This window comes from Anolis sagrei, chromosome 4 (assembly GCF_037176765.1).
Source record: "Anolis sagrei isolate rAnoSag1 chromosome 4, rAnoSag1.mat, whole genome shotgun sequence".
Lineage (NCBI taxonomy): Eukaryota > Metazoa > Chordata > Lepidosauria > Squamata > Dactyloidae > Anolis > Anolis sagrei.
In genome coordinates, this window is record NC_090024.1 from 146,301,468 (window position 1) to 146,327,859 (window position 26,392).

Below are 26,392 nucleotides of genomic sequence, written 5' to 3' on the forward strand. Positions count from 1 at the left end.
TCAGCCAAGGAGTTTGTTTTTCTAACAAGTGAGAATTAAATCATAATTGCTGTACCAATAAGCCCAGATTTCAAACTTCCTTCTTTTTCCATCCAGATGTAATCAGTAAATGCTCTGCAGTACATAATTTAAAAAATATTGTATATAAAGTGTACAACTTGGTTTCATAGGATGGCACATATCCCTTCTTTAGTTGATTTATTTGGCTGCTAGAAGTCCATATATAATGGTTTGCTTTTAATTTGATAGTGGTGGTTACTGGTTAGAGCTTTATGTTTACATTAATCTTTTCCATGCCTATTAAATTATGTGCTCACTTGAAAATGCCCCCCCCCCCCCAAACACACACACACAGTCTCATTTTCCAGCATGGAAACAGTACTACCAGTCATTGTTGTCAGCGCTATTGTGTTTAGCCAGGATGTCCTGGGGAAAGACTGTTCAAAGCTTATGTTAAGAAATACCACTTTGCCAATAATGGGCGAGAGGAAACCTTAGGAATCTTTGGATAGAAATGTTTCGGTAAGAAGGTAGGAATCCTGTACTATATTGTGTGTAAATTCTGATATTTCAAATTATAAGCATAAAACTTCAGTTCTGATACTTTTATTGGTATTATCTTCTTTTTGTTGAAATCACTGGTTTTTCATGGTTAATATGTATATATGGAGAGTAACAAAGAAAGATCTGAATAGCAAAGTGTTTGAGGTAGTTTCATGCAAGACACATTTCATTAAGGTGATTTGCACAATTAATTTTCAATTGTAATGCTTAAATATGAGGAATAACAAAGAAATGTATCTAGAATAGCAGGGTGTTCGGTTTTGTTTTAATGTCAGAAGAATTTCATTAGGCAATACAGTCTACCTTGTACAACCTGGATAGTGTAAAGCAACCATTTAACCAGTAGTTACATTCATATGTTTCAATATAAATTCAAATATTTTTACATAATTGGCTTGGAAAATTAGGAATATTCAGTTACAGAAATATTTTCAAGGAGAGGGACTAATTCTTATAAGACAGGACATCATTTTATCAGAAACTAATGGTTAATGTTGTTTGACTTGAAGTTTGCCTAGCTGGGAAAAATTTCTTGTACAGGAAATTGGAATGGTAATGCAATGTACGTGCAATGTCTATTTTTGTATAAAAGATTTTAGTAAAGAGTAAAGCAAAAAATAAATGATGTATTTCAGTAAAAACCATTTCTCTCATTCTGAAATATTTATTTTCAAGACTCGACGTCCCCTGCCATGTGTTGCTGTGGCCCGTCTGGTGATCTGGAAAATAAAGTGTTGGTTTCTAATATATGTAATTTCTTTATGCTTGTGGGTAAACAGTATTTCTTGCTGTTTCTTCTTTAGGGGTCCTTTCAAATCTATGGTACTATATCTCTCTGTGTGTGAATCATATATATTTATCTATGTCTATGGTTGGATGGATCTTTGTCAGGAGGGCTTTGATTACGTTTTCTTGCCCTGGTGAAGGGAGTTGTACTGGATGGTCTTAAATATTTCATGTTGTTCATGGGGGTTCTGTGTGGGAAGTTTGCCCCAATTCTGTCATTGGTGGGGTTCAGAATGCTCTTTGATTGTAGGTGAACTATAAATCCCAATAACTACAATTCCCAAATGCCAAGGTCTATTTCCCCCAAATTCCATCTGTGTTCATATTTGGGCATCTGGGAGTATTCGTGCCAAGTTTGGTCCACATCCAGCATTGTTTGAGTCCACAGTGCTCTCTGGATGTTGGTAACTACAACTCCCAAACTTAAGGTTAATGCCCACCAAACTCTTCTAATGTTTTCTAGTGTCATGGGAGTCCTGTGTGCCATGTTTGGTTCAATTCCATCATTGGTGGAGCTCAGAATGCTTTTTGATTGTAGATGAACTATAAATCCCAGCAACTACAACTTCCAAATGACAAAATCTTTTTTTTTTTTTGAGTGATGGTCACTCCTTGGATTAGTAGGTGTCTTGTGGCCGAATATGGCGGTAATTCATCCAGTGGTTTTTTAGTTATGTTAATCCCACAAACATTACATTTTTTATTTATACAGAACAGGGGTCCTCAAACTAAGGCCCAGGGGCTGGATGTGGCCCTCCAAGGTCATTTACCCAGACCTCTCCCAGGGTCAACCTAAGTCTGAAATGACTTGAAAGCACACAACAACAACAACAACAACAACAATCCTATCTCATCAGCCAAAAGCAGGCTCACATTTCCCATTGAAATACTAATAAGTTTATATTTGTTAAAATTGTTCTTCATTTTAATTATTGCATTGTTTTAAAGTGTATTTTGCACTACAAATAAGATATATGCAGAGTGCATAGGAATTCATTTATGCTTTTTTCAAATTATAATCTGGCCCTTGAACAGTTTGAGGGACTGTGACCTGGCCTTCTGTTTAAAAAGTTTGTGGACTCTTGACATAGAAGATGGAATGTGTGTGATGGAACACATGTTTACAATGCCCATGAAGTCTATATAAACAGAACAATTTATTAGCCTATGATAGTATTATATAGTGCTAGATAGTAATATTTTATTTCACAGAGGAATTCATTATTTATCATATAGATTATTTTGGTTATCTATGCTTATTGAGACACTTGGCAGGACAGTCTTGAATATACCACAGTTGATGAGATCTTCATAATAAATGAGCTAGTGTCTAATTATATGTATTTATATTTCTGGTGCATGTTTCTGTCTCTTTGATTTGTCAGATTTGCTTATCTTAGCATTGAATTTCTTTTAAGTTCATGTCTTCCCCTAATTTTGGTTAAGAACGGAAATGATCCTAGTTTGTTATTTGTTTTGTTTCACCCAATAGGTTAGTGTATGTCTCATAACTCATACTATGTTTAACATAAAATGTTATTTGAATAATGAAAAATAGCTTAGACTAATTTGTTAGTCCAAACTAGAGTGAACTGGTTGAAGCAATGGAAACACCTGTGTCAGATCCATTGGATCAGTCATTCTAGTCTGGTTGGATCTAAAAATGTTTCCTTGTTTATAGTAAAACATATAGTTTACAGAACTTAATTATACTGAATTGAATAACTGTGTCCATATCTAAAAATATCTTCCCTGAAAACATGCTTAAAATTAAGAGTTGTTTCCTGTAGAGATGTAATCTCACATGAACCTACTTTTTTGGGCAATAATTTACAGAAATAAAATGCAGAATAGAGAATTGAAGACCAACCTAGATGAGATGGCAGAGATCTGTGATATATTGCTTTACTTTTTTTAAACATAGTAGCTCTTTAAGGGAGATCACCAAGTCACTGGAGGACAGGATTAGCTTTTTCGAGGTGCCATCTTTAAACTACCATGACTTTATTGTCTTGCTAAGAGTATCACTGACTGACTATGGTTCTCTTTAACAACCCCAATGACAGCTTTGTCTCATCATCATCATCAACAACAATAACAATACTTTATTTATATCCCACCCTATCTCCCCATGGACGGTTTCCAACAAGCAGTGGCAAACATTCAATGCCATAATAATCAAGACATTACCATGAAAATTAAACAAGAAATAATGTTCTCTTCCTGTTTGTCCCTAATCTCTCTCATCTATTTGAGATATGTTGTTTTACTTTCTCTGGTAAAACATGGGATAATGTTACCATGGATAAGAAGTTCTGTGTAAGGAAATTTGTTTTGTTTGTTTCTACACTGTAGAACTACAGCTCCACTACAGTTAAAGTGCTATGAAATTGAATTAAGGCTACAATGTAGATGCACCCATAGAGAACCACCTCCTCCTCCTCTTCCTCTGGTTCTTGAGTAGTTTAAGAGTTTTATGGGTGCCAAAACCATTTACTCACTTTCAAAATGATACTGCTTTGATGACCTCAGTAATTTTACACATCTGCCATTCTGAATAGTGATACGTTATGCAAACGTAATTTTAAATTTTAGGTAATAAGTGGTGTCCTGTGTGCAAGTCACCTGCCAATTTAGGGTGACTCCGTGAATTTTGTAGGGGACATTGAACACTTGGAAGTGGTTTGGCCAATTCCTTCCTTTGGAATATATCTACTGCAATACTTTGTTAATCTTTCTGCAGTCATGACATCTTTTCACCCAAGAAATGTTTATGTGACCTTATGTACATAGGTATATATAATAAGTATACAAGTCAAACATTTACTGATAATAAATCATAAAGAAAATGATTTTAAAACAATTCACTGGTGTACACATAATTTTATTTTTTTACATAATGTATTAAACCTTAGCTGAATGTGTGAAACTACAGAACTTAAAGCACTTTCAACATTTTTATGCCATACTGACATGTTTTGTTTTCATCCTCAAGCAGCATAATATAATGTGTTCGTTCTCTTTTTTATCCTGGATTCATATAAATATCCAAAACAGTCACTACTAGCTAACTACACACTTTTCCCATAATCCCAACATTCAGCTTTGCTCTACAGTATATTTCTAGGCATTGTTTTTTTTTTTTTCCATCCAAGTACTATCCAGGGCTGACTTCCAAGATAGATGGGATTTTGTGTGTTTAGGGCATTTATGGACAAGAGGAACACTAAAGGCAAAGCCTTATTAACTTTCTCTTTGCTGTACCACATTAAAAAAATGATAGTTAAGCAGGTATCTAAAACAGTATGAATTCAGATTATTTTTCATCCAGACCAGTTCTTGGCATTTCACATTATTGTCTTTAATCTGCCTCTGCACTTGTCTTGCAAGTCACATGCAAATGTAAAATTGGAGTAAAGAGGCATGGCAGCAGTGTACATGTGAGTCTCTCATTAGCATGAAATCCAATATTGTCTTGGCTCCATGTCTTGGCTCCAAGAGCTGCAGTCTCCGGGATTTTTTAAAAACTCTATGTGCACGTTTCCAGGAAACATTTTTTTATATTCATAGTTATTTATGCACCTATTACAATATTTCATCTAATAATTTGTTTTTGGTGTTTATTTGCATTTTAAACACATGCTTATCACTGTATTAGTTGATTATACCTGTCTGTATTGTCTCTGCTTTGTACCGTATAATACTATAGGCTTTTATTGCTTTTTTATTTTTATTTTTACCTTTACAAATAATATACTCCCCACTCAGAAATTGTTAAATGTATTACAATTAACTATAACAATCGTGCATATTTGCATGTTTACCTCGACTCTAGTCACAACTCTTGAGCCTTAAAAATGCAGTTGCTGAAAGTCTCCTCATTTGCATCATACATAAAACTCAGGAATCTCCAGGAGCATTAACATAATTTCAGACCCAACTGGATTACTATTAGAAATATATAAAATAGCAATAGAACAATTCTTTGGCAAACAAATAGGGTGACATCTAGAATGGGAATCTGATTTAGCAGTAGTAATTTCAAAAGAACATAGGAACAGAATTTGCTCCTATCCCCCATTTATAACTATTGCAGCAGCAGCAATGGAACATGTACCAAAGGTAGTTCATGTGTGGTATATTTGTCCTCTTAAGCTATATAAATTAATAGAGATGTTTCAAAAACGAGCAAGAGAGGCTACAAAGGTACAGGATACTAAGCCATAAGGTGATTTTTTGGAAGGAAATAATATAATGGTAAGCAAAGCAGCTAAGTGAGAAATACACTTTTTACTGTTTTCTATCTTTGATAGAAACAAGGAAAAGGTTTTGTATAAACTTCTTACCTCTTTTGTACTGAGAAAAAAAATGCAAAATTGTGCAGGTTATTTCACCAATGGATGGATTGTATAGAGACTGGCTTACTGCCCTATCTGAACAATTAACCATTTACGATTGGGCAGAGGAACGATAAATGAAGATGTTTTCATAGAAATCTGAACATCCGTTCACCACTACAATACAGATTTTACTCAAAAATAAGCCTCATTTCCTTCTGTTCTTCTCAAACTAGAAAGAACAAAATGGTATCCCACAAATAAGCAAAAATATTAATATAGTATAGAATGAAAGCTGAAAACAAACTGAGACACACTTCACAGTAAAAAGACAAGAAAAAGATTAAAGGGAAAGAATCAGTTTAGTTTGTAATCTTTGTCCTAAATTTAGTTTGTGAGAGCAAGAAAAAATGAGTTGGTGAAAGCCATGTACCTAGAGCAGCGTTTCTCAATCTGGGGGTCAGGATCCCTGGGGGGGCAGGGCGGGGAGGGTTGCAAGGGGGTATCAGAGGGGTCTCCAAAGACCATCAGAAAACACAGTATTTTCTGTTGGTCATGGGGGTTCTGTATGGGAAGTTTGGCCCAATTCTGTTGTTGGTGGGGTTCAGAATGCTCTTTGATTGTAGGTGAACTATAAATCCTGGGAACTACAACTCCCAAATATCAAGGTCTGTTTTCCCCAAACTCCACCAGTGTTCACATTTGGGCATATTGAGTATCTAATAGCACAGATATCTATATAGAGATATATATATAAAAGGTTTACTGCTGTAACCCCTGATGGTTCTTAAGTATGCAAATAAGTATGCGACTTAACCTTCAAAACGACATAAATCACATAATAGTAGCTAACAAAATTAAAGACCGAGTATAGATGCTGTTATGAATTCTTCCTCCCGTGGGTATCCATACCAAGTTTGGTCCAGATCCATCATTGTTTGAGTCCACAGAGCTCTCTGATGTAGGTGAACTACAACTCCAAAACTCAAGGTCAATGCCCACGAAACCCTTCCTTCTTGTTGGTCATGGGGTTCTGTGTTCTAAGTTTGGTCCAATTCCATCGTTGGTGGAGTTCCGAATGCTCTTTGATTGTAAATTAACTATACATCTCAGCAACTACAACTCCCAAATGACAAAACCAGTATTCAAATGTGGGTGTATCAGATATTTGTGCCAAATTTAATGGCCAGTGAATGGAAATACGTCCTGTATATTGGATATTTACATTATGATTCATAACAGTAGCAAAATTACAGTTATGAAGTAGCAACAAAAATACTGTTATGGTTAGGGTTCATCATAACATGAGGAACTGTATTAAGGGGTTGCGACATTAGGAATGCTGAGAACCACTGATCTAGAGTCTCGATTAAAGAACTAGAGTTTTGCTCTAGGTCCAGGATTCAGTTTGCCAAGTTTGCTTCATGTTTATTTTTGTAATGGCTCAAATAATTTCCCCAATGTTCTAATTCAGAGTGGTTTCATGACCTGTAAAAGCACAGCCTGATAAATACCTCTTTGTTTTCTTCTTCAGCTGTGAACTTCAAGGAAGTTAATGAAGAAAATAAAAGAGAAGTCTTAAGTGAGATATTCTCTTCGATTGATACGTTGGCATTTACCTTTGGCAACATGTAAGTAAAATAGAGATTTAACTGTATGGTATAATTTCCCTGTTCTCGTCTTCTCTTATGGTTGCCCCATGACTCTTCCTTTGCGGATCTGCCTTTTCCCTTTCCTACACCAATCCCGCTTAAGGCCACTTAATGTAGGCGTTGTTTTTATATATATTGAAAGAATGCTCATGAGAAAAGGAATGAGATCACCAAGGAAATGGAAATCCTCAGATTTCTTTGTGTTTACCTTTTTTTCTAACTACTTTTGAGTGTACTTTCTGACTAGCTACTTTTTGGATCAGAATAATTTCTGATTATCCTCTCCAAACTTCGGGGGTATCTTTTTCTTTTTCAACAGGTTACTCAGGAGACCATGTTTAACAGATGGCTTGAGAACTATTTAGTTTTAAGAATACTTATAAGTAGCAAAATACAAACTAAATAGAGAACCAAACCCTTTTGTTTGTTAAGACTTCCTTAAAATTGTTTTTAGGTTTAAATGTTCGGTAATAGCTAATTTTTTCCTTGCTCTTCTGACAGAGTTTCAGACTTCCTTATGGGAGATGTGGACAATGGCTCAACATTGGGTCTCCCTGTATCTCGTCAAAGCCAGGTAGGGTGGATATACCCTTGAAAATTTAAGATGTTTTGTTATCAGTTATAACTAGTGACATCACTTTTCACTGTCACCATTAAAAATATCTTATATGGGTCACTTTAAAAATAAAAAAAAGTTTTATAGAAAAAGAAATATTTCCCTGGATAGCACTTTTCTGGTGTATTGAACTACAAATATTGTAATGTCTAGCCAGGTACAGAAATTGGTTTAATGAGAGTTCTGATCTCACCAACCTGACTGGCACCAGAATATGATTTAGTACAGCATCCCCCAAAATGGCAGTCTCCAGATACTTTGGACTACAGCTGCCATCAACTTCAGCTACTACATACAGTGATAAAGAATTTGGGGAGCTGTAGCCCAAAACATTGGAGGAGCCAAGGTTCAGGAATCTAAGCTATGCATATTGCATCCAGTACTTTATTGAAACCAACAAGCAGCTCCTAGAGGTATATGGTTAGGAAGGCAAAATTACTATAATGCCTTTTTTTAGTTGCTTTGGATGACTGCAGGACTTTCTCTACATAGTTCAGCCTTTTCGGACCCCGGACCCAACCTGTTCGCATGTCTGCCAGTGGAATTTGTAAGAAAAGAACAGTAGTCAAAGGGCGAATATTCTGTTAAATAAAGTAGGACCATATGAGCTGGCTGATCAGTGATAGTACAATATTTTACACACATTGTCAATGGATCCAAAGAAATTGTTAAGTTGTGGAGCAGAGAACAGTCAAGCCAAAACGTCATGGCTGATTAAGTAGTAAGAAGAGGTGTGTCTTGGGAACATGTAAAAGACAGCACAGCAAGAAACAAGTGAAAATTAGGAATTTAAGGGGAGGCTTAAAAGACGATCTCCTTGGCAGTTGATCAAACATATGAAGAGAAGTAATTCTATGGAAGTGTCTATGCAATTTGTTCAGTTTGTCACCCAAACCCAAATATAGAAAACAAGAGAAATTACATTGTTTGCTTTCGTATTCATAATATTTTCTAAAATGTGACCTCAGCTTTGTGATATTCAAATAAGTGTGGAGAATATTAAATAACCATTAGGAATTTTACATGGGATTTCAATAATGTTTTGAAACTATATACTGCTCTTCATAACATGTTTTGATTATCTTTTAAGGTAGGGAATAGTACACAGCTACTTTCATTCACTTACTTTCATTCACTTTCAGATGGGAAATTTAGGTGGTTGTCCTGTGGCAGCTTTCCTGTTTCAAAGACTTTCACAGAATATTCTTTCAAACTGCATAGATCAGTACCATCTATGTAGTTTGAAAGTAGCTTAAGGATACTACTTGTTGCTAAGGTTGTTTGGATATGTAAATACTCAAGCGTCACAGAGGGAATTCTAGTATCTGTGATTGCATTACATAACTGTCACAGTATCATTTTATGGATGGATTTACTGAAGCAAGCAAGGCATTGATTAGGCCCCCCTATCCAGATAGAGACTCTATTTGTTTAGTGTCCTCTGTATATTATGCATTATTTGCCACAGCACTGTACAGGATAGTTTTTGCCTAATACCGATTTTGTAAAGTTTTGTAAGTGTTCTTGTTTCTAGCCTTGTTATGTGTGGAGGTGATTTAGACACAGTTTAGTTCATACTAATAGATAGACTAGAGATAGGCAATTTTTAGTTGCTTAGGCATTGCTTCCGTATGACACCATTTGTCCCACCGTTGTCTCCAATCAGTTAGGTTTTGCCATTGCTTTTATTTTACTTAAGTACTTCAGAAGCAGGAAGCAAGGCAATAATGAATTAAAAGTAAACACTGTGAGGGATAGTGCCTTTGTCGTGTAACCTTCTACTCTGAAAATAACACTAAAGCTTTCTAGTGTACTAGTCGGAGAGAAGCTAATCTTTTTACTTACTGTCACATTAAGAACTTCCCTGATGGACTGAAAGGTGTATGCAACTGATAAGTATACATAATGTGCTTAACCCACAGGTGATTAGAGCATTGTGTATTAACTGGAATCTGTGTTTCTACTGAAACAAGAAAGGTGCTTTCTTGTTTTACTGTGTTCTCTTCTCATATCTTTCCTTCAAAGTTGACTTTACTATTACTATATTGGAAATATTTCATTTTGTGAGCCAGAAAACATTACTATATTGTTACTCGTGAATTACAATCCTCTTCTAGAACATGTATGCATTACTGTTGGGATTGCTTTGTATAGTCTGTTTGCTCAAGTATCACAATTGCTTTGAAAGCACATAATTAACATCACCCTGACCTGTATTATTTTCCAAGTTGTTTAAAGATTAGGGTTATGCTTTACATGTTTATACCTCCTCACTGTCCAACTCCAGGTAGTGTGTGTATGTGTCTCTGAGTCACTTGTTGACTTATGGTGACCCCATGAATTTCATATTGCTTTTTTAGACAAGGAGTATCAGAGATGGTTTTGCCAGTTCCTTCCTTCAGGAAGTACTGACTGTGTAAAATAGTGACTGCCAAGATAGTTGCCTTTCTTTGGTTTACACTTTTGATAGATTCCTTTGGATTCAGTTTTGCATTTCCTTCATTAATTTTATTCTGCACTGTAATGGGCATTTGGATGTTTTTCCCCCTATGACAGCAATGCCATCACAAAAGCTTAAGCAATGTTATCGACATTGAAAAGCCACTTTCAGGGGAATTGAAAGTGTCCTTAGGGTCATGCTTTGGCTATACAATTAAGTCCATTCACAAAATAACCATTTTTTTCTGCTGGGGGAAAACTACCCTTTTGTGAAGTAATCAGTCAGCTCCACCAGAGCTTTAAAAGTCTGTTTGAAACTGTTGGACACGTGTAAAGGTTTCTCTGATATCTAAATTGCCTTGGCCTCTTGAACCATTGTAGATTTAAAAGGGGATTGAAGTTATTAGGCATGAGTGCCTTCCACATTATTCTCTTTCCGTGTTAGTATGACAAATTTAGCATTGAACAAAAAGCCATATAGTATATATTTAATCATATATTTACTTAGCAGATTCTAACTGGCTATATTTTATTGCACGCCAGTCTTTTGAAAATCTTTCTGTGGATTCTGGGGGATCACTGCATGAAAGGGACGACGTTCAAGGGACAGGTAAGCATTACTATGTGTACATCATTTTCCTATTGTTATTATTTCACACATGTAAAGATGCTAAGGCTACTAAACGATTGAAAAAAATCTACCATTTTATGCTAATTACAACATATTAAAGTAGATGTTGTAAGTTTAGGACTGAAGCAAGTCCTTGAGAAATTTTCGAAACCTGTGCAGTTGCTGTAAAATGTTTTTTAAGTATACATAGGTCACTATGAAATAAAGTTTATGAAGACTATATGATTTGTTAAGTTATAATTCTGTGATCCTTTAATTTGTTAAAAAAGGCTGTCAGTTTTGTTTAGTGTCAACAAGCATTACAGAGAATCTCAAGATCAGAGCTGCTTTAGTCTTCACAGTTGGCTGATACAAGCATTGCTGTTGCTGTGTGGTCATGTCTAAAATTCACTTTTTTGCATTTGATACTCTGTTTACAGGGCACCTTAGAGCTGAAGAAATTGATAATGTTCTTCTAAGAAATGATAATGGAATTGAATCGGCTCTGTCCTATGCTAAAGCATGGTCAAAATATGCGAAGGACATAGTTGCATGGGTAGAGAAAAAGCTTAACTTGGGTGAGTGGCTCTTTCTGGCACCTAATGAGCTTTGTCATGATGGAATTAAATCTGTTGTCAGGATTGTGCTACAGACTGTCAGTAATGTGATTTCTAAATTAGTAGCTGTTCACTGAAATGAATGGAATCGCTGCCTGTTTCCTGTAACTGCAAGATTGTAGCAAATTATCTTTTGTGTTTTGCTAAAGGAAAACTAGAGAGAAAATGGCATTTGGCCTTGCTGCTCATATTAATTGTATGAACCTGGTCTTGTTTTATAGAAATGGAGTGTGCTAAAAGTCTGGCAAAAATCGCAGAAACAACTAAAACTATTGTTGGACCCCAGGTAAGTGCTTAATTAATGAATGTTCACCCCCCCCCCTTTTTTTTTTGCGTAGTTAGTATTTTCTTTGATGACGGAAATCCCATTGAAGCATGTTTACTTACTATTTATCAAGGATTAGATAAAATTCTTGTGAATCTTGTTTGATGTGACTTTTTATCATCTTTGTAGAAGTTGCACACATTTTGGAGATTGTATAACGTTCTGTGTATTACAAGAGGCATTCTATGCCATCTTTTTAGTTAGATGAATTAACAGAAGGAACTTTGTATAGGTGTATTGTGCTACATTACATGACATGGATCTGTTTAAAGTTCTCTTTCATTTAAATCATTTAAATCAGGCTCTAAATGGATATTCTACTAATTTGGAGGTGTGTATTTTTTACATGTTTTGGATTACAGGATTACATGCCTTTCCAATCCATATTCATAAATGCATTCCAAAATGACATAGAGAACAGTCAGCTTTGGCAGCAAACATCAGCAGCTCTGCAAACTAATAAATTTGTACAGGTAAAAAGTATTTATAGAAACATTTCTTGATGCAGATATGTTTTAGCTATTGACATTTCCTCATAGTTTCTGCATTTTCCTTATTTAGCCACTCCTTGGAAGAAAAAGTGAATTGGATAAACAAAGGAAGGAAATCAAAGAGCTTTGGCAACGAGAACAAAAGAAAATGGTTAGTATATTTGCATTTTGTGCATCTTCTATAATGACTAGGAACTGCCTCTTAAGTTTTTCCCAACAGGGCATATGTTATGGACAGCCTGTTCCTGTTACTATTGTTAATTTAGCATTGATATATCAGAAAATACTGCATTTCAGTAAGAGATTTTCTATTAACATTATCTTTATTTCTAATGGTGTAAAGCCACACTGCCCTGTTTCTGCCTGTTCCCTTCCTGTCATGTCATTTTGTGTTACATCAATAATATAAAAAACCTCTTGGAGTTAGAAAACACAGTGGTGTAATATATCAATATTCTGTGTTACAATATGAAAATGCTTTCTTTTGAAACGGGCAGCAAGAATTGGAATCGACGGTACGAAAAGCAAAACTATTATATATTCAGCGGCAAGATGAATATGAAAAGGCAAAATCATCAGCTGTTCGTGCTGAGGAGGAGCATTTGAGTAGCAATGGAGGCATTGTAAAAGATACCAGCAAACTAGAGAAAAAAAGAAAACTGGAAGAGGAAGCTCTCCAAAAGGTAAGGAAAGTCTTCAGTAGGAGGAAGTCATGCTAGAATAAATATATGAGATATAGAAAAGGCTGGCTTTAACTTAAATCCTATCTTTTCATTATGGGCTACAGAAATTTGTGTTGTTTTAATAGGAAATTTTCCACCATCATTTATTGTCTGTATTTCATTTTATTACAGGCTGAAGAAGCCAATGAACATTTCAAAGCCAGCGTGGCTGAAGTTGAAGAAAAGCGAAACGATCTAGAAAATTTCAAAAGTGATATGTTAACACAGCTGCGAGAACTGGTTTATCAATGTGACCTCACACTTAAAGCTGTAAGAAAGTGTGCATGAATGCATCTTAGAATATACAGTTCTTCAGTAACTGTTAAAAGAGTGGGATATTCTAAGTATGATGACTGATTACTTTATATATTCCTTTATGACTGCTTCTTCCCAAAAATGCTAGTATATTGAATTAATCATGTTGGTCCTATTCAAATTATCCTGCAAACAGTGATGTACTGAGTCATGAATAAGCCATTGGTATGGAGATCTAGGTCCAGTTATAGGTACCTACTTGAGGTGTCATGGCAAAATGATGATTAATGCAAAACAAGAAAGGGAACCTGCAGAAATGATGGAACAAATGGGTCCTTCATTAAAGTCTGTACTACACCATGACTTTAGAATTGCTTCAGTGTGGTTTATTATTTTAGTAGGGTATATTAGTTATTTCAGGAAAGATCTGGGAGAACTGTCTACTACACTGAAGCATCTGCTTTATCCATAGGTAATTAAAAATCATGATTTCCCATTGCATTAATTAAATGCAGAAATAGTCATTGTGCACCCATCCTCTCCTTTCTTGCACCTGTTAGGGGATAAGAAGGATTTTGTGTGTGAGAGAGAGAGACTAGAGGTTACTCTGACATCTGAAGTCATTGAAAAAAACTTGATGTGGATGATCTAGCTATAGTTCGTACACTGAATGGGAGTTGGACTCAATTGCTTATGGAACCCTTTCCAACTTTCTGACTATACTGGGACCGTATTTTAGTTTTTTAACTATGGCTACTCAGAACAAGCTAGTTCAAATCATGGTTTCAGATCTTTGCTTATTCTCAAGCAATAATTTTTATAAGGTACAGGTCCTTGAGATTGGAAATTACATTGCATAGTAGTTGCATTAAAATAGAAGTTGATCCTTCTAATTCCCCTTGCTTTGTTAAAAATGGAGGAGATAAGAGAGCGGAGTCTATAAGCTGAAGCTTCCTGCATATTATTCACTTACCGGGAAGCCATTTCTTTTCCTTTGTTTGAATAAAGCGATTGAAAGCTTAAAATAAGCACTCATTTTCAGTTTGAAAATAGTTCTTGTAGTTGACTTATAAGAATCAGAAGGCTTATATTTATTCACTTATAAGAATTCAAATTTTTCATCATATGTAATAATACTAAACAGAAAAGTGCTTCAGATTACATTATATCTAAAAAATAAATGCATTAGTCAGTGCATTAAGATTTGAAAGTTAACAAGTAGAGGAAATGCAGCTGAGGCTTTCAGTCCTACTTGAATATTGGTGAATAAGGTGAATTGTGAATTGATGACACAACATAGCATGTTGCATATATGCAAATTCAAGATTTTTGTCCCTAGTATTCTAATCTTTTCTTTTTAAAAAGTTTTTTTTTTTCATGTCAGGGGCAACTTGAGAAATTGCGAGTTGCTTCTGGTGTGAGAGAATTGGCCATCTGTAGAGATGTTGCCCAGGGAATGCCCAGATGTTTTGATGTTTTACCATCCTTGTGGGAGGCTTCTCTCATGTCCTCGCATGGAGAGCTGGAGCTGACAGAGGGAACTCACCTGCACTCTCCCCTGATTCAAACCTCTGACCTGTCAGTCTTCAGTCCTGCCGACACAAAGGTTTAATCCATTGCTCCACTGGGTGTTCCTTAAAAAAACTATGATTCTCTGAGGGTTTTTTTTTTTTTTGCTTCTCTAATGATAACTACTAGACATATCTAAATAGAACTATGAAAAATGTTGTAAAGTTAATGGCAATTCCTAAGTGGTAAAATATGGCTTTGGATTCGGCCCCCTGCGTGAATTCCTTTATTTATAAATAAATGGGATATAAGTCTGTTGTTATAAAAGTTTTCTAGATCCTCTTAAAGATGTGCTATCTATTGGAAACTTAATAGCATCTCTCTCTGGCTAATAATGAAGGAGAAAATTCGCTGTGGTTATATGTTGTTAGTGGCATGCATCTGTTTATACGTGTTAATCATGCTTTTATTAAGAACTTTTATTATTATGTGTTTTCTCCCTGGAAATGTTCTTTTACTCTGAGTATTCAGGATTTAACTTGCTTGAAACAGACTGCAATCTTTGGAAATACAGGCAGTCCCCAAGTTACAAACATCCCACTTACAAACGACTCATAGTTAAGAACGGGGTGAGACAACAGGAAGTGAGAGAAATCTACCCCTCAGAAGGGAAATCCACTCCTGGAAGCATTACCATCGGGAAAACGTGTCTCAATAAACCTTTTCACCACTCTTTGTTTCTACGACAAACCACATTTTTCAAAATCCAATTATCACAGGGACAGAAAGTGAGGTGAAATCTTCTGGACAGGGGCATAGACAGCAAAACAAACACCACAGGAGTGTTAACCTTTTCCTATGCTATCCAAAGCTATAAATATGTCTATATGGCTGGAGTTTCACTTTAAAAATGTACCTGTTCCTACTTACATGCAAATTCAACTTAAAAACAAATCTATGTTCGTAACTTGGGGACTGTCTGTAGTTTTGTAGCAGTTGGTAAAAAGATACTCTTTATTTTCTGAAGAGTGTGATGTGTTAGACCTGTAAATGATCTTTAAGGATTTGTTTAGAGCGCTATCTCAGATTTGGGCTGCAGAAATTTCTGCGCCAAGAAACCCAAAAATATTTAGTGCTAGAATAAAATGTTAATCCCACAGAGTATTTTAAACGTGTGTCATATGTTCTTTTAAAATGTCTTAATTTGATTCTCTTCCACACAGGCAACAGTTAATTTGTTCCAAATGCAGCATGCCCAAGTTGTGTCTCTACCGGTTAACTGTCAATCCCTCTGTGAGAGTGCCAAGCTGTATGATCCAGGACAAAAATTCTCTGAGTTTGTGAAGAATTTGCCAAAAGATGATGCTCCCATTGAATCGGGTTCCTTTGAAACTCAGAGTTCTCAGGCTGGAGGGTGAGAGCTCAGATACCATCTTTGCTTATTTGGCAGCAAATGTGAACAAAATGCGAGAAGAATGCAGATAGTAGGAAAGAAATTTGTGATTTCAATAAGTCAAGCACTGTTGAACTTCTGATAGAATGCCCACTTGAGCCTGAGAAAGTGAATGGAAATGGGGCCTAAAGACAAATGAACATTCATAGTGAAGAGCAGAGTTATAAGGGGTTTCTATTAGCAAAAAAAGGTGGACAAGTTACCTCTGCCTCCACAAGGTCACATCTGGGACATATTGGTTGTTCAAGAAATGGCTGTAGTGATGGTTGCTTATCCCATTACCCTTGTTTTCTCTTGAGCATATATATCTGTGGCTTGTGTCTGGAAATCACTTCAGGACAGATTTTTTTCTTTTTATATTACTCTATATAATCAATTGTATCGGGGTGCTATTTGAATAATACAGACAAACCTGAAGCCGAAGTTTATATTTCATATAAATATGTGATCTTAATTTTTTCTCACGTGTGCTGCTCTTGGTCATATACTTCTATGCTCCTTGCTCTTTCTCAGTTTTCCTTGTTTTCTATCAAATGGCTGATGACTATTTGTCTTGGAGCTGTCTAGCTTGCTTTCCTAGACTCCTCTTTGTGTTAGTGCTCTATTCATAAGACCTGTCCCTGAACAGACTCCGTCACTGCTAGATGCTCTTCTGTGAGAGGCAGGCAAAACGGGAACTGCCAAGTCACCTTTTGGTAGGTGTGGAGCCAGTCACTGCCAAAACATTTGATACATAGAATCATAGAGTTGGAAGAGACCTCATGGGCCATCCAGTCCAACCCCCTGCCAAGAAGCAGGAAAATTGCATTTAAAGCACCCCAGACAGATGGCCATCCAGCCATACTACCATACCAGCCGTACTACCACCACTACAAAATGGATCCAAAACAAGAGTTATTGCATGAGATCACCATACTAGGGGGAATCATGGGGACTGCAGAGGTAGAAGAAATATTTAAAAATAATCATAAAGAGCCCAACAAGACATAATCCCCCACTATTACTGATAGCCTAAAAGAGGACGTGTCTGAGAATCCTTTTCAGGAATTGGAATATGTTGCGAAGTTTTTATGGAGAAGTGACCCTTGCCCAGGGCCCATTCAGTAATGATTTCTTCATATTGAATTTTTGAAACTGTTCTCATCATCTCCAGTACTAGAGCAGAAGGACACACTGATAATTGAATGTTTCAGAATTGGCTAAAGCTGTAATGCTTATGAGTAGTTTTGTCAATAATGAGAAATTGATGTTAGCTAGGCAACCTTTTGATACACCAGAATGAATAGTTCAACTGTCACGTGGCTTTATTTCCTAGTTATTTTACTCACACAAATAGATCTGAATAGAGAAAGGGGAGTGGGAGAATACTGCTGGTGTCTTAATAACCTGATTATGAAGAAACCTTCTGTTGTGCATTTTCTATGGGGAGGAAGCTTGTAGTGGTTTACCTATATGTGAAAGGTTACAAATCACCAGTTGCGGGTTTATTAATCACTGTTTTCTCTAAACTCCCAAACATTACACCTCCAGACTGGCAGAATGGCTCAGCAGAAGGAGGTAGGATAAGCAATGCATTTGGAGCTTTTCCCAAATCATTTTTCTTTCCACAGAACTATGGGACAAGTAGGACATGAAGCAAAATATTGTAATGTAGAGAACTCAGGACTCAGGTCTTTCCTCCCCTAATCAGTATTCTATGCCCAGGGAGTGCGCTCATTTTTCTGTGATTCTTTGGTACATAAAGTATTGAGATCACTTTTAGAGTAATAATGATGGTGCCTGTCGTAGTCCCCCCCCCCCTTTTTTTTAAGAGAACAGTGTAAGTTTTCATATTTTGTAAGACTTTTCTAAAATGAAAACAAATTTTGAAATAGATTAACAATAACATTCAGGTTGTTCAACACTTATTATTTGTAGCCCTTTTCTTCTCAGCACAGCTAGTCCTTTGAATCAATACTGTGAAAGCAAGTTAGTTGGGCAGAAATATGTTTCATAATGACCCAAAAGTATATAAAGCAACCTGACAAACACACGAGCTATGTAAGTAACCCTTGATGATAACATGACGGATTTATACTAATGTGAATCAATAGTCACAGATAAACTTCACAAATATCAACGACCCAAACTGCAAATTTTATTTAGATATTACCTAAATATTATATTGCCTTTTTACTAGAAAGTTTTGAAGATGGTTAACAATAATAAAATGTTTTAAGTAGTGGAAGGACAATAGAGATGTAGCTGGCATGACTTCTGTTGCTAGAGAGTTACAGGGCCTGGAAGAAGCCATTGAGAAGGTGGAGACAAAAGAGATAGAGAAACCTTTCTTAAAAGTCTTAAAGCCTGGACAGGCCACGTCAGACATGTAGTGATCTTTCAAGTATCTTGGACCCAAGCTATGCTTTTACTTTCCCTTTACGGTTGCTCTCATTTAATGTTAGTCTGTTTAATACTTGATACACTATATCTAATCTTCTCAAATGTAGTCATAAGAGTACTGAAAAGTTTGTTTGCATGAACTTTAATTTATAGCAAGGGAGGAATCCTGTGGTTCAAGGGCCACATGCAATCTTTTACGCTGTTGGGCACCCCACTTGGCATCACTACAGAACCCCAAAGTCCCCACCACCACCCAGTAAGATGTCACATTTGGTCATCTATCGTGGCAGCCCTGAAGGGAGGTTGTAATCTTCCAGAGCTTTGTAGGACTCCTCAGTGGTGCTATGTGACTCTCTGAGCTCTGGAGCTTGCTCACTGCTGCTTTGCCACATTGTCATTATTGCTTCTTTGGACACTAGCCAAAACAGTAATCTTGTTCTTTATTTTGAAAACTTCAAAGAAAGCTTCACTTAAAACATTGGCCAATAGTGGTCCACACATTCTAAGTTAATGTTTTGGAGTTCTTGTCTATAAACATCCTTGTGCTCATAAATTGGTTTTAGATTAATCCTTCTGCTTTTATAAAGATCTTGGCCGTCAATTATTCAACTTGACTAAGCCATTTGAAATGAAATGATGATTCAAATTCTTCACTTCAGTCTCATCTCTTAGCTAATTCTTGAGTTGGTTTCATGATACGTTCTTGTTTTTGTTTTTGTTTTTGTTACCCAAATTTTTGAGAATACCACTTAGGCAAATACAGCTTCTTTTGTTCATTGAGAGTGAGGGTAGAGGAAAAATGATTAAGCATAGATCCTGTTATCAGAACTGAACACTAAATACGTCTTCTGGATGTGTTATTTTTCAGATGTGGAACATTAGAGATCACACTTGACAATTGAAGTACAAACGTTTCATGCTACAAACATGTATTTAATCTGTAACAAATAGTTGTTCCCATGGCTAAACCCTGTAATCACTAATAGCATTAGGGAACAAAATACTAAAAGAAAAAATAGATCCAGTTATTGAAAAGATCTGGGTAATTGAACAAATCAATATGATTTCTTCCTTTATCAAGCAATCACAAACAGTACATTTCAATGGCACTGTGATTCCCTTAATATGCCAAAACAAAATTTTAAACTGCATCAGCTTTATAACAGAAATATTTATGCCGATGAACACCATAGGATCTCTGATGTGTTTGACTTGGAAGTCTTGGGTTATAATAAATGACCTTGTCCTAAGATGCTTCTTAGAAGTAAGTCACTAAATTAAGAGTGTCTTACTTGTAACTTTTTTATCACCAACTTAAACTTTTAAGTGTTTAAAACCTGAAGAGAACTGCATAATTCAATGTAATTTTTAATGGAAAGCATTCCTTGTTCATTTTCAAATAACTGTTTTGTTCTTTTATCCAGGGTTTTCACTAAACGATCAAACAATATTCATGCATCACAAGGAAACTTATCTCAATGCTCAGGAGATTTTCCTACTCAGTCCTTAGAAGATATTGCAAGCCCAACCTGTCAGCACTCTCAAAAGATTGGAGAAAAAAGATCGTCAAGCAGCACAGATGTCTCTGGTAATACTTCAGTAGGTTGTTTGATCTGCATAGTGAAGTAATGATTTTTAATAATCACTTCAATAACCCAGTTCTCACATGTATCTTGTAACAAAGAAGAAGTCTTTGGGATTATTATGTAATGTATAAATCTAATGTAATCTTGGATAGTTAACATTTTGGTTTGTAATGCTTTTCAGCTTTAACATTAATTGAGGTTATGTCTATCGCTGGCTATATTTCGAGCTTCCTAGTTCATAGGCAGTGATTACCAATTGATGGGAAACATACCAGTAACAGTAGTTCACACATTCACAAAAAGGAATATGTGTTGGTCTTGTACATACTCCAATAATGAAAAGTGTTTCAAATTTTAATAAAGAAAGATGTATTCCAAAGCCATGATATATCTGGGGGAAACAGTCTTATATCTGAAGAGGATCCTGACTTCAATAATCTTATGTTGCTTTTTTTTAAAAAAAAAATTAGCTGTTCGGGGCCCACCACCATTCAGATCCTGGTCAGTTGGTAACCAAAGTGGAGGAATGTGCAGTGATTCTGAAAGTGCTGGAGGAAGCAGTGAATCAAGATCTGTAGATTCTCCTTCTGCAAGTCCAGGTATTGAATTTTTAAGCTTCATTCACTAATAAATAGTTCCAAGTTGTAAGGGATGTTAAATGATACTAGCATTAGAAGTCATTGAATAGGTGGGATTTTTACAAAAAATCTGACACATCTTGTTTCTCTGGTAGGTGATTTTAAAAGAAGACTTCCTCGAACACCATCTACTGGCACTATGTCATCTGCAGATGATCTTGATGAGAGAGAACCACCATCACCTTCAGATTGTGGTACTTGACATTTTTTGAGTGAATTTGTCATTTGTTATAAGTTGACGTATTCTGTGCTAATCAGAGAGCCTTCTTTAAAGTTTTTGGAGGAAACAGTGCAGATGACAAAACTGGAATGTGTTTAAGGATCAAAGAAATCGACTATATTTAGCAGGCAGTATTAATTCAATTTAAAGATTAATAATCTTTTCTGCTATTTAGAAAAATAGAAAAAGTAAGAGTTTAACTTTTCGGCCTTTATGCTAATACATCTGCTAAACACCTGCTTGATACCAGAGCAGAAAGAAGTAAGCAGCTTCTCTTTTGGGTTAATGCTGTATTGGCAAAAGACTTCAAAGACCACAATAATGCTTGAACATGTAGAAATGCATGACTTGGCCAAAATAACTTCCAAAAGGAGAACTGTGAACTCTTCCAAACAATTATTGAATGATACAATTATTCCCCAACCCAAAACTGCATTTTCCACATGCTTGCTCAGGATTATCTCATGCCCAGGCCTTGATTCAGAGTGTGTGAATGTAAACTTGCAAAATATATTTGAAGGTAGAGCAGCATGGTATCACAGTTTAACCCAACTGTATTTGCATGTTCTTAAACATGTGAAAAGAGTAGCTGACTTAATTTGATTAACTAGTATTGGGTATTTTATTATTGCAATAAAGATATTTGGATACTATTTTACAGCAGAGATAACCCAAACATTTAATTGCATGGTGAAGAATTAGTTTTCACGTTAGTAATTTTTTTTCATATGACAGTGAATGACTAATAGAAGAACTTTATCTTCCAAGGTTTAAATGATTTAGTATCTGAAATTACCAGTTCACCTGGACCTTTTCGAAACACTCTTCTGTCTAAGGCAGCACAAACACACAAACTGAGGAAGCTCAGGGCTCCATCCAAATGCAGAGAATGTGATAGCCTGGTGGTCTTCCACGGAGCGGAATGTGAAGAGGTAAGGAATGTGAACATTCTTTGACTCCTTATGAAAGTCTTGTGAGTGGTTTCTGTTGCTTCCTTCAGGTTATATGAAATATAGACTGTCCCCTTATCTGGAAATCTCCCCAAATCTTATTTTTTTTTTGCCACCAGCCTTCTGCTTCTGTCTTTGAAATGGTGACTGTGGTGCTTATGCACATTCATCTCTCAAATCCACCATCTCTCTCCAGACTGGCATCTTCTACACAACACAGATAAATAAGATGCAAAGTTAGAGAGAGACTGAGGATCTGACAAACGAATGATCACGAAAACCAGAGCTACCACTTTGAAAATGAAAATGAGTGGCTGGCAGCAAAAGGAGAGAGACCGAGGAGCTGAGAAATGAACAAGCAAAAGGTAGAAGTGGGCAGCTGACAGCAAAATGTCTCAATTTCCTGCCATTTCAAAGACCCCAGTCTCTTTCCATCTCATATTTCATATGCAAGTAATAGACAAATGAGATAGACTGGAGGGAAACACAAGGCTGGAGGTGTAAGCATGTCCACAAAGGGTAATGAAATTGAAGATGAATGTACAGGTATTTCAAAAACAAAAACCCCAAAATGCATGACACGTCTAGCCCCAAGTATTTTGGATGAGGGATGCCCAACCTATACCATGATTTGATCCCAGTATGTTGTGGATTAAAGACCTCAGCCACTCTGAGGTGAAGTAAGGTATGGTGATAATCACCTTGTAGGAAACACAAGACAACTATTGATGTTAAAGTTATTTAGAAGTAAGTGATCCCTGCTTTCCTTGACTGGTTGCAAGAAAGCTAGTATAGAATCATAGAATAATAGAATAATAAAGTTGGAAGAGACCACCTGGGCCATCTAGTCCAAGCCCCTGCCATGCAGGAAAAGTGCAAAGTATCCCTGGCAGATGTATTTCTTATTTATTTATGGGATTTGACTATTGCTCTTCAACCCGCCAGGACACCCAAGGATATGTGCATTTAGTAAAAACTTTAAAACATTACAATCATGGATGAAAAATGTAAAAACAAACTAAAACTCATCTTAGTTTTAGAAACCAATTGAGTCTTCCTTTGTTGACATGATTAATAAGTCTTTAAGAGAGAATTTGATTGCCCCTGCTTTGAACAAGATTTTGTTCTATGGCATGGGTTTAACAGATTTCGGTAACTGTCTTTCTAATTTAGGACAAGGTGATCTGAGAAGTAATTTATTGACCCTGCTCTCTACTTGAAAATATTTTGAATGCTCTTTCATTTTTGTTTTTCTTCTAGTGTTCACTTGCTTGTCACAAGAAATGCTTGGAGACATTAGCAATTCAGTGTGGGCACAAAAAACTTCATGGAAGACTTCATCTCTTTGGAGTAGAATTTACTCAAGCTGCTAAAAATACCCCTGATGGCATCCCATTCATCATAAAAAAGTGTACCTCGGAAATTGAAAATAGGGCCCTAAATGTAAAGGTAAAAATTGAGTTAGTTTTTAACAGACCTTTTTCTAAAATGGTTTACATTTGCTTTTGCAATTAACTGTGATATTTTTCCTTGTATTTCAGGGTATATACCGTGTGAATGGAGCCAAATCAAGAGTTGAAAAGCTCTGTCAGGCATTTGAAAATGGAAAGGACTTGGTGGAATTATCTGAACTCTATGCCCATGATATAAGTAATGTCCTTAAATTATATCTTCGCCAGGTAAAGATTGTTCATGCTGTTATTAATGTTTAGACAGTCTCAAATGGCTGAAATACTGAAGTTAACATTGGTCTTTCCCAGTGTTGCATGACAGTGTTGAGCCATTGGGTCAGAGATTTCAGTGGCATTGTAACATAAAAGATGAACGAGTGGCAAGTAACATTCCTAACCTCATTTAGGTCATTGGATTGATGTCCTTTAAACTTCCTTTTACTTTATATAAATGTCAGAATAACATAAATTCATACAATATGCTTTCTGTTTCAAATAATATAACACGTCATATACATACATCATGTACACTATAATCACAAAGTGTGATATCTAGTAATTAGTTAAATGACTCCACAGTATTCCAGCTTTTTAAAAAACCAAAACACACCCAAATTCTGGATTTCTATTGGACATGTTTCATTTGTTATTATACAGAGATTTCATCAAGAAACAAGCAAGATTTAAAAAAATAAATAAAAAGAAGTGAAACCATATTCTGAATTGTAGATTGTTGTTCTCATTTTTATTTTACCAGACATCATATTATCTTTATTTTCTCATTACAAATGATTTCTTTATCATTCATAGCAATGATAAACATTGTAGCAGTGAGTAAAGCTCATTGAAAGATAATGTTTTGTACACAACAATGAAATAATTTTGTAACATTATCTTAGTGATTAAAATTACTAATTATTCAATTTATTTAGTTACTAGTCCCAATTGAGTTATTAGTCCCAAGTAAAGTAAAACTACTGAAGTCTACTTTGTGCATTCAGTGGTTCAACTTTAGTTGGGACTAACAATTGCACAGAGGATTTTCCAGAGGAATTTAATATTTAGACATTTTACCAAATCTTGTGTACTCTTGACAATCATATATCTTTGTTTCTTTAATTTTTCCAACACTGATGAAACATTCTGAACAATCCATTCCCACTTCTTTTTTATCTGTATTTATGATAAGAAAGGAGATGGGTTCAAAAGATTTTAAAAAAAAGATTTAAAAAGAAAACTGACATACCAGAGCTTACCATAAGTATAGGGACTTTTTCTCTTTCTAGCTAGCAATTTTGTGGAGATTTGTTTAGGCCTCTTTTTTGGGGGGAAATGGAAATGTATAATTAAGGTATTTCTGATCACCATGAGAAAAATATTGTCTTAAATTGCACTTGCTGGGTCACTAAAGCTAACCTTTAAAATAAGGCTACATTTCTGACTAGCTGTGGATTTTGGAGAGATTATTTAGCATGCTTGAGATGTTGAGGCAAAGTGACTTCCACCACCCAAGAAGCATACTAATCCTTAAGAAAATGTACCTTGGGAGGCAACTTGTCCTTTGTTTAAAAGGTATTTGCCTTTGTGTAGGGGTACTCTTTCATCGTGATCTTGTATGGGTCACATGTGAAATATTGTCTGATGTAGGCATTTGACACTCCTCAAATTTTCCGTGGGCTCAGTCCTAATGTGCTGGCTTAAATTTAAGAGAAAGCATCTTGAAAATTGGTGTTTCCAAACTGCGCTTTTTCTCTGTTCTCAAGATCCTGCCTGTGCATGAGTGTTAGATGTGCAGCAGACTCCCAATCTCTCATTCATTTTATTTTATGGTTCTGTAAAGATAACCAGATTGAGCATATAGTTAAAAGATTTTATTTTGACCGTAAAGAAAACATTTGGATTGGATAAATCCAAATGTTACATTATGTTAATTGAAATAATTCAAAATACAATTTTTAATTTCTATCATGAAGGCACATTCATGTTTGCTACTGCTGGAACTAGTCCTGAATAGTTGCTCAAATCCTTTTTTTTTTTTTTTTGGTTTAGTTTTCTGATATCCAATTATTGGTATAGATAGAGAAGTATTTACAATATGATTGGACCCTTCCTTTAAATCCTGATTTCTTGGAGAAGGGCATAATCAAACCAACAACAATATTTGGGACAGCAAGGATGGCTTCCTCTTTTTCCCTTTCTTTGCAATTAAGATCATTCTTTAGCAGTGCTTCAATGCTTCTAAAAGGGTAGAGCCAAACTTAGCAAACCTAAAAGTTCTCTCTGAAAACAAGTAATATTGCTTTAAAACTCACCATGTACATTCTGGTTGTTCTTCTTTGAAAAAGAAAACTGGTAATGAAGATAAATTGTTTTACATATCAATAAATGTTGCTGTAGTTATAATAATAACTTTATTCTTTATTCTCCCTGAAGGGACTCGGGGCAGCCTGAATATGGGACAATGCCCAAAAGACATAAAGCAAAACATTCCATTAAAGCAAGAACACAATTAAAATAAAAGCATAATAAAATATAACAAACCAGATAAAAACACAATTAAATAAAACAACAAGAATATAAAACAGCAACTTTAAAACTCAGTCAAAACAGTGCTCAACAAAACCAGTAGCCAGTGATGAAATTGTTTATATTTTAGCTTACATTCATAGTCCACACTTTAATAAAACAATTTATTTCCATTTTATTTATCATTATCATTTCATTCTGCTGAAAAATTGGAGGCAGCCTACTTGGTACAGGTTAAATTGAGAGAAGGTCTAAGGCAGTGG

The 26,392-nt window shown here is 35.6% G+C and overlaps 1 protein-coding gene across 2 annotated transcripts in view; it reads left to right on the forward strand.

The window, feature by feature from the left end:
* The window catches only part of ARHGAP29 (Rho GTPase activating protein 29), a 79,428-nt gene that overhangs the window by 46,267 nt on the left and 6,769 nt on the right, over positions 1 to 26,392 (forward strand). The window contains exons 4-20 of one of the 2 annotated variants that reach the window (XM_060773973.2): positions 7,222 to 7,318; positions 7,841 to 7,913; positions 10,938 to 11,004; positions 11,445 to 11,582; positions 11,843 to 11,907; positions 12,309 to 12,419; positions 12,508 to 12,588; positions 12,935 to 13,120; positions 13,292 to 13,429; positions 16,147 to 16,337; positions 17,907 to 17,933; positions 20,183 to 20,346; positions 20,815 to 20,943; positions 21,078 to 21,176; positions 21,971 to 22,134; positions 23,413 to 23,601; positions 23,694 to 23,831. In XM_060773973.2, the coding sequence (XP_060629956.2) occupies positions 7,222 to 7,318; positions 7,841 to 7,913; positions 10,938 to 11,004; positions 11,445 to 11,582; positions 11,843 to 11,907; positions 12,309 to 12,419; positions 12,508 to 12,588; positions 12,935 to 13,120; positions 13,292 to 13,429; positions 16,147 to 16,337; positions 17,907 to 17,933; positions 20,183 to 20,346; positions 20,815 to 20,943; positions 21,078 to 21,176; positions 21,971 to 22,134; positions 23,413 to 23,601; positions 23,694 to 23,831 (2,057 nt within the window). The remainder of the gene's footprint in view (positions 1 to 7,221; positions 7,319 to 7,840; positions 7,914 to 10,937; positions 11,005 to 11,444; positions 11,583 to 11,842; positions 11,908 to 12,308; positions 12,420 to 12,507; positions 12,589 to 12,934; positions 13,121 to 13,291; positions 13,430 to 16,146; positions 16,338 to 17,906; positions 17,934 to 20,182; positions 20,347 to 20,814; positions 20,944 to 21,077; positions 21,177 to 21,970; positions 22,135 to 23,412; positions 23,602 to 23,693; positions 23,832 to 26,392) is intronic. The other variant, XM_060773974.2, reaches the window with a different exon arrangement.